The sequence below is a fragment of the Priapulus caudatus genome, unplaced genomic scaffold (genome assembly GCF_000485595.1).
Source record: "Priapulus caudatus unplaced genomic scaffold, Priapulus_caudatus-5.0.1 Scaffold1475, whole genome shotgun sequence".
In the NCBI taxonomy this organism is placed as follows: Eukaryota; Metazoa; Priapulida; class Priapulimorpha; order Priapulimorphida; family Priapulidae; genus Priapulus; species Priapulus caudatus.
Window position 1 is genome coordinate 54733 of NW_014578536.1, and position 9203 is coordinate 63935.

The 9203-nt window shown below is 44.3% G+C and overlaps 1 protein-coding gene across 1 annotated transcript in view; it reads right to left on the reverse strand.

Annotated features, from left to right (window-relative positions):
- Positions 1-6072, reverse strand: part of LOC106816747 (centromere protein M-like) — an 8498-nt gene extending 2426 nt beyond the window's left edge. Inside the window, exons 1-5 of the mRNA XM_014821369.1 lie at positions 6006-6072; positions 4679-4758; positions 4332-4430; positions 4034-4113; positions 3732-3823 (exon numbers count right to left, since the gene is read on the reverse strand). Coding sequence (XP_014676855.1) covers positions 3732-3823; positions 4034-4113; positions 4332-4430; positions 4679-4758; positions 6006-6065 — 411 coding nt within the window. The 5' untranslated portion in view covers positions 6066-6072. The remainder of the gene's footprint in view (positions 1-3731; positions 3824-4033; positions 4114-4331; positions 4431-4678; positions 4759-6005) is intronic.
- Positions 6073-9203: the final 3131 nt, after the last annotated feature.

Genomic DNA, 9203 nt, shown 5'->3' on the forward strand with positions numbered 1-9203 from the left:
AGGTGAAAAAACGCAGTTTATTTAGTGTTTTCTTCAAGGGGTTGCTCTAAGAGCACTTATAGCCTGGGAGCCCGCCATTGATGCTATGGTGTGGACAAGAGGCGCATACCCAAAGTGCTATTTCCATACACTGGTATATGTCAGGTTTTTTTTATTTATGAGAGGGTGAACTCGATTTGGAACGCTAGAAAACCTAGCAAGTTCACCGCTAAATTTTGGTATTATTCCATTATATGTTGAATTTTCGCATGGTTTGCGCCTATGCAAAACAAACAATCCAGTGGGGATTCATGTTTAATCCGATAGTTTATAAAAGGAATTGTCGTAGTCATAATGAAGGCTGTACATGTTACTCAAAAGTGCTGGGAAATACCATCTCCCTGCGATTCTACATTTCAACATATTCTGGGGAGGACGCCCCATACCCGCTGCTTGTTTTCAACCCGCCTCCTGGAATCAATGAATAGCGCCTACTGAACAGATTATATCTGGAGCAGAGAAGCAATGAACAAAATGTCGCTTGTGCCATGGCCACCCATAACACAAGATGCAGAGAGTGAGGAGCCGTAGGTGATGGAGAGGGAGGCGGAGAAGCCATTACGATATTAAGGTCATGCCACTTGTTTGGGCGATTTGCTGTTTTTGGCTCCCTTGTTAAAAATCCTGGCTACACCAGTGTTTTGGGTGATTTCTGACAGTAATTATTATGTGATTGGAAGAATAGGGAGATTTGGGGATATTTGTTTTTGGGACAACCAGGAAGATGTGTTGGCGGGACAACCTGATTTGATGCCTGGGTTGTCGCTACAGGACAACACATTTTTTATCGGCATTATTTCGACGGCACTGACTACAAATAAATCACTGCCAAAGACAACAACAACAAACAAACAGCACAACGCAACGGCATTAACAGCAAAAATATCTACGCGTACCGTAAACCCTACATCACCCGTTATTGCTAGAACATCAAAACGCCATGGTAAAACTTACAGGCATTGTAAAGTTAAAAGTATAGGCCTACTTAGCTCTAGTAACTCTAGTATCTCTAGTAACTCTAGTAACACTAACCCTAGTAGCTCTAGTACAGTTGCCGCAGGCCTGCGTCAACTGTAGGCACTAGTCTAGTGTCAGTCGGTCGCTGTAACACGGCACGCAGAAACGAATTAACTGGCAGTACTCACTCACGTATGCACTGCAATACGTACCAACTAAATATACATAACATAACTTAAACTTGATATTAAAGAATCAACCCCTACCAAGGTAACAGCGGTCAAAGGCGTAGGAAGTTTAGCTAAATACTTCAAAATTTCCGCCATGATTGCCTGTACCATGACGTCACTACTGCGGCTTGGTCGGCTCATGGCGCTTCGATCGCACGGTCATATCTTACGTCATAGCGATAGCGTCGAACAGGTAGATAGGAAATCCATTTATGTTTCCTATCTGTTTCTGTAGTCAGCGTGCGACCATAGAAACCTGGTTGATATCCGAGAACACAATATACACATGTTATATTATGTTCTCAGGTTGATATGAGGTCGGTTGTTGCGGGAAGGAATCACTTGTAGAGCTGCATAAATTGCCTGACGCGCCTGTATCTGGCTGTGTGCGTGAAATATTATACGCCTGCTATACGTTAGGTTAGGTTAAATAATGTGATGCTGTATGGGGAAGCCTAACCTATATCATTATGTAGAGAGGCCGAATAAATCTCGAAACAGAAGCCTCGTCTGCTGCCGGATGCTGGATCAAGTATGGGGGTGTTGGGTGGTGAGGGGGGACCCATTAATAATACACGGCGTGGATTTCCCGTAGTCAATATTGATACTGCACTTCAAACGAGGCCTGCGTAGATGTTGGCGAGGGTTCAAGCACATATTTGCATCTTTCGCAGGAGATCTGCTGTGTATAATACTCTCTGATAGGTTTGTGTTTTCCAGAAGCAATTAAGTGCTACAATGATTAACAGAGATTTGCCAGCTAGGGTTCCCTATAACCAGGTCTCACGCGTAACATCGTCTAACGTAGATGGTGAAACATACTTTGGATCATTCTGTAGAACGTGTGAGATCGGTTCAGATCAACGCGAAGCAACCCATGCGGTATATCTCACCGACTCCCATCAAAATGCGTATTATGCACTTATATTTGAATTATTTGCAATGAAGATTTGATGATAATAATTATAATAAAAATAATAATGGAAATAATAAATAGAATCTTACCCACTAGTACAGAGCTATATTGGTTTATTCCGCGAGTGGCGCCCCCGTGCGGGGTGCTGCTGACGAGTGTGAACACGGTGCATGGTCAATCAAGTCAACATCACGCCTTCTCCAATGCTTTCCTCCCCCGCCCCGATCTTCGACAAGAGGAACTCACAACCCGTCATGGTGGTTGGTTGTTGTAGCTGATCGACGCATCTCACCCGATGCCATGTATTGCGGTGCCAGCGAAGACACTATGTATACAGCTCTCTACCTATCTCTATCCATCCATCCTCTATATCTTATGACCAGATTACAAGTATATCGCGTCTGTATATGACAGCTTTTGCCTCCAGCCGTGTGCATAGAACTCTCGAGCAGTCCCGTGCAACGCTATTCGCTTGGCATCCAATTAGTTTTTCTGACTCCGCTCTTGGATAAACGCTTTTAGACCTAAAGACTTGGCGAAGTAAAGGTTATATAAAGGCGCATATATGGCTAGTGTAACGAAATATTTACATCACAATATGACTACCCTGAGCAAATCACTGATGCTTTTATCCACTTATTACGCTATTTTAACGCTACATTATACGCTATTCGAGGAGATAAATTTACCACATTCCTAAGGTTACCCACTCAATGCATTATTCAGCAAACCTGAGCAGCAAACGACATCTATCGTGTCATATATTCGACACATATCGATCTCTGCCGTTAGATGGCGCGCAGATGGCTGTGGATGCTGAACTAGAAAATGCCGAGCGGCTGACCTTAACGAGATGATTTGACCTATATACCCTCCAGGCCTCCGGGGCCCGCACCGCGTGTATTACATAGAACGCGATCGAAGCTTTGTGCAACTATTCTTACCTATATGCGAGGCGTTAGCTGTTCTCTATTGAATTCGGTGCTCTCCAGTGTATATACGGAACGAACAATGCGTAAGCTTACACTGCTTTGAACGAAATCTGTATACGTAAAATCCTTCGATGAAGAGTGTGTGTGCGTGTGTGTGAATTTTCTCATTGACGGTTGACGCGTAGACGGTTGATAGACACATGGTAATGTTACAAGGTTCTCATATGTGGCGTATAGCGGTGCAATATACGAGAAAAAAGTGCGCGCTGGGACTAATTATAATTTGTCTCTGAAAACAGATCTCTGGCAACGTGTCTCGGGAAAACCCGCAAGGTAAGAGAAGTCGATTTAAGAGGAGTCGAGGATGCTCAGGTATGCTCTTACTCATTCCGCGCACGACGTACATTCCATGCAACACATCACAGCTCTACGTGCCTAGAGATGACTTTAATTCTAACAGTCAATTCCTAACGTCTTGGGGAAAATCTCCACAAACGACAACGAATTCAAATCAATTTACTAGGTATTAGGGTTAGGTTTGCTTTTACTAACATATAACTGTACAGAAAGAAATCCTACTGATTGATACTCCTGATCAACTCACTTTTTACGTAAACCGACGATACGCGTAACATGTAGTATATGTATAAAACTAACCTCCAATTGACAACAGATGATCTGCAGGTTGTATGCATTTGCTAGCTCCTCAACGATGCTGTAGTCGTTGGCCCATCGATCAGGTTTCTTCGCTGAAATGAGACCAATGGAAGCCATGTTTATTCTTCCCAATTGAATTCGTGATAAATCAGGTACTAAACAATTGCCCAGATAAAACCCTGTAAAGTTCAAGAGGTTAATGTTAGAAATAATTGTATAAATATGTTGAACAGATTGTCACCCAAATCATTAAGAGAAATAATATGACAAGCTTTATACTGTTAGAAATTTTTTTAGTTTACCTCCATTGACGATCAGACAGGACCTTCCATGAAAGTAAGCCACATCCACATACTGCAACGCCTCTTCTGTCTGCTTAAAACTAAAACAAAACACAAAAATTTATTCACAATCCATAATATCATAGATATTACGTGTAGTTTTTTATATGTACCATAGATACGTACATTTTCTTTATTACTATTGATTATATTTTATATATGTACATATATACGTAAAGTGTAACTACCAGGTCCAGGATGTGCAGCACCTTATATTCATATCTCACAATTACTGCTAGAAATAGAACTAAAGCCATACCTTTCCATTCTGGTAATATCTAAGAGGAAAATTACAAAGTCGAAGTTGGGTCGGGAGGCAGCGCCATCTTCTGGCAGAGGCAGTCGAGTTGCCGTGTGACTGAAACGATAACAATTGTCAACTGCTAATAGCATGTGAATACCAGTCAATAACATTTCTTCTGAAAACATCTGAAAGCTCTCAATTTATTACATTCTTTAGATAAGTTTTGTTTATTTGCCATCTACAGCTGGCACCAGAAGATACCACCTTGTGTCCCATACAATTGTGCTCTTTAAGTGACCAACTCGATTACTTAATTAGCATATAGGTTTTGGAGATCGAAGAGATCGAAGGTGTACGCTTACACTCTAAGATGATAATCAGTTATTTGCTGCAGCAGCAGGTTTGCGAGTTCAAGTGTGCCCGCTCCTTCATCGCCGACGATCTGTATGGAACACAGGGATTAGTTACTATATGTCTACTCTATCTAAAACAGGCTGGCATAATAATATATAATATATATGTGAGGGTGTTCCTATTGGCATATGCTGCGCCATCTGCTGCTTAGGGAGTAGACAAGGAACAAGCCTACCGGCAATGACTGCTGTAATATAGCGTAGTCCGATTGGTGGCGACGGGGTTGAACAAGGACTAGGGTGAATGTTTACAGCGGTTTTTCGAGTAGTGTGAACCAGAACATGCCACATGTATGAATCAGCAGGAAACCAAGCGCCTACACGCACTATGAGACTCTCCTCTCAGAAGGCAAAGGCACATGCTGTGCACATACAAGAAGGATATAACATTTGGTTGATACTGTAAACTACTGAAATGTAGATAAGAGCACTCTAAAGTACACTGCGAAAGGAGATCGCTGTAAGAAATGATCACGCGTTGAACGAAGTAGGTGTATATAGACGTTTTGTCTCCCAGCCGTGTTAGGCCACCAGGAAGGCTGAGCAATAAATTGGGCCCTACAAATTTCTGCCTAAAACTGTACGAAATTATATTAAAAATTGTAGTTTTCAATTTATAGATTTAACTATAAGAACCCACCATTATTATAATATAAAGAAAACGCTGCTGCTCGGTGTACTGACACTGTGTCTGTGACTCAAACTGTGTGAGTCAGATACCATAGAATTTTGTGATCGGTACCAAATATTTATGGCTGGACATTGTTGTTGTTTTCGTTTTGAGTAGAGTAGGCCTTTGCTCTAGTAACTATAGCCCGCGTACAGTTGGGTTCAAGGATAGCCAATGCCGTGTACCACTAGTATACTACCACTACCAAATAACACTGCCAAAGACAACAACAACAACAAACAGCAAAACGGCATTAACAGCAAAAATATCTACGCGTACCGTAAACCCTACATCACCCGTTATTGCTAGAACATCAAAACGCCATGGTAAAACTTACAGGCATTGTAAAGTTAAAAGTATAGGCCTACTTAGCTCTAGTAACTCTAGTATCTCTAGTAACTCTAGTAACACTAACCCTAGTAGCTCTAGTACAGTTGCCGCAGGCCTGCGTCAACTGTAGGCACTAGTCTAGTGTCAGTCGGTCGCTGTAACACGGCACGCAGAAACGAATTAACTGGCAGTACTCACTCACGTATGCACTGCAATACGTACCAACTAAATATACATAACATAACTTAAACTTGATATTAAAGAATCAACCCCTACCAAGGTAACAGCGGTCAAAGGCGTAGGAAGTTTAGCTAAATACTTCAAAATTTCCGCCATGATTGCCTGTACCATGACGTCACTACTGCGGCTTGGTCGGCTCATGGCGCTTCGATCGCACGGTCATATCTTACGTCATAGCGATAGCGTCAAACAGGTAGATAGGAAATCCATTTATGTTTCCTATCTGTTTCTGTAGTCAGCGTGCGACCATAGAAACCTGGTTGATATCCGAGAACACAATATACACATGTTATATTATGTTCTCAGGTTGATATGAGGTCGGTTGCTGCGGGAAGGACTCACTTGTAGAGCTGCATAAATTGCCTGACGCGCCTGTATCTGGCTGTGTGCGTGAAATATTATACGCCTGCTATACGTTAGGTTAGGTTAAATAATGTGATGCTGTATGGGGAAGCCTAACCTATATCATTATGTAGAGAGGCCGAATAAATCTCGAAACAGAAGCCTCGTCTGCTGCCGGATGCTGGATCAAGTATGGGGGTGTTGGGTGGTGAGGGGGGACCCATTAATAATACACGGCGTGGATTTCCCGTAGTCAATATTGATACTGCACTTCAAACGAGGCCTGCGTAGATGTTGGCGAGGGTTCAAGCACATATTTGCATCTTTCGCAGGAGATCTGCTGTGTATAATACTCTCTGATAGGTTTGTGTTTTCCAGAAGCAATTAAGTGCTATAATGATTAACAGAGATTTGCCAGCTAGGGTTCCCTATAACCAGGTCTCACGCGTAACATCGTCTAACGTAGATGGTGAAACATACTTTGGATCATTCTGTAGAACGTGTGAGATCGGTTCAGATCAACGCGAAGCAACCCATGCGGTATATCTCACCGACTCCCATCAAAATGCGTATTATGCACTTATATTTGAATTATTTGCAATGAAGATTTGATGATAATAATTATAATAAAAATAATAATGGAAATAATAAATAGAATCTTACCCACTAGTACAGAGCTATATTGGTTTATTCCGCGAGTGGCGCCCCCGTGCAGGATGCTGCTGGCGAGTGTGGACACGGTGCATGGTCAATCAAGTCAACATCACGCCTTCTCCAATGCTTTTTTCCTCCTGCCCCGCGCCCGATCCTTCGACAAGAGGAACTCACAAACCCTCTATGTCGTGGTTGGTTTGTTGTCGGATCGACGCATCTCACCGATCCCATGTATGCGGGCAGGCGAAAGACACTATGTATACAGCTCTCTACCTATCTCTATCCATTCCATCCTTCGTATACCAAATTACAGTATATTCGCGATCTCGTATTGTACAGACTTTATGCTCCAGCCGTGTGCATGAACTCTCGAGCAGTCGCCGATGTGCAACGACTTTCGCTTGGATCCATATTAAGTTTTTCTGACTCCGACTCTGTGGAGAAACGCTTTTAACCTAATCAAGACTTCGCGAAGTTAAAGGTTATATAAAGGCCGCATTATGGCTAGTTGTAGACGAAAGTATTGTTAACATCACAAGATAGCGACTACCCTAGAGCAAATCACTGATGGGCTTTTATCACTCATATTTACGTATTGTTGAACGCTACATTATTACGCTATTCGAGGAAGATACAGATTTACATCATTCCTAAGGTTACCCACTCAAATGCATTATATCAGCAAACCTGCGCCCAGCAACGACATCTTATCGCTTGTCATATGGTATATTGTCGACAAACATATCGATCTCTGCCGTTAGAGTGGCGCCGCGATGGCTCTGGATGCTGAAGTAGAAAATTGCGAGCGGCTGACCTTAACGAGTGATTTGACCTATATACCCCTCCAGCGCCATCCGGGGCCGAGCGGCGTGTCCATTCATAGAACGCGGATCGAGCTTTGTGCACTTATTCTTTAGCCTATATTGCGAGGCGGTTAAAGCTGTTCTCTATTGAATTCGGCGTGCCTCTCCAGCTGTATATACGAACGAACAAATGCGTAAGCTTACACTGACTTTGAACGGAATCTGTATAGGTAAAATCCTTCGATGAAGAAGTGCTGCATGTGTGTGTGTTGCTGTGTCCGCGCAGTGCTGCGGGTGTGTGTGTCGTGTGTGGCTTGTGTGAATGCTGTGTTGTGGTGTGTGTGTGTGGGTGTGTGCTGTGTGTGTGTGTGCGCACGCTGTGTGGTGCTGTGGTGTTGTGTGGGGTGTGTGTGTGTGGTGTGCTGTCGTGTGTGTGCTGCTGTGTGAATGTGTGTGTGTGTGTGTGTGTAATGTGGTGGGGTGTGATGTGTGTGTGTGTGTGCTGGTGTGTGTGTGTGTGTATGTATGTGTGTGTGCGTGATGTGTATGGTGTTGAGAGAGAGAGAGCGCGAGAGGAAGAAGAGATGCGAGAGAGAGGGCGGAAGGAAGAGGCAGAGAGACGCGCGCGCGAGAGAGAGTAGAGAGGGGGGGGCGAGCGCCAGGATGATAGCAAATATAGATAATACATGAGAACATATAACGTGCAGGTGTAAGATATGACGTCTCCGCTGCTGCGCAGAGGCCAGGCACGATGAGCGATCTATATATCGCGCTATGAGCTCGCCGGCAGATGCGAGAGGGCATGCTGAGGATGACTGATAAGGATGCCGCGTGGAAGATGTTGAGGGATGCTGAAGGATGCCGAGGGATGCTGTTATACCGAGGGATGCTGAGGGATGCTGTAATACAGAGGGATGCCAAGGGATGCTGAGGGATGATGGGAGATGCGGAGCGAATGTGGGTTACCACAGCGCAGCATCCGCGCGCAACCGCTACAGCTGAGCCGGGGTTGTGTACGCGTGCACGTGCGCTCGCGCCAGCCTGCCTTACTTGCTCCGCCCTGCCGCAGCCGCACTCCTCTGCCAGCGACCACGAGTGCATGAGCGTGTTGTGCGTGCGTGTGCGTGGTGGATGCCGTGGCATCGACAGCTACAGAGAATATTCTCGGTTCATCGTCACTGGAGCACGCGGTGATTTCGGGGGAGATAGCAACGGATGGACCGCGCGTCTCGTAGGTTAATGTAGTGCAGGCGTGCGCGTAGATGGAACGACATTCTTCACGCTAATACGTTTCACGCCGTACGAAGAGCGCGTCTTTGGATATAGTCGTAAGAAAATCGTGGTGAGTAACATCGAGTGTTGTGTGTTATCCCTCATAGGTGCCTAGATGGCACATAAGGCAGTGACAAGAGATCTCCAACGTCGTCGGTCCGCT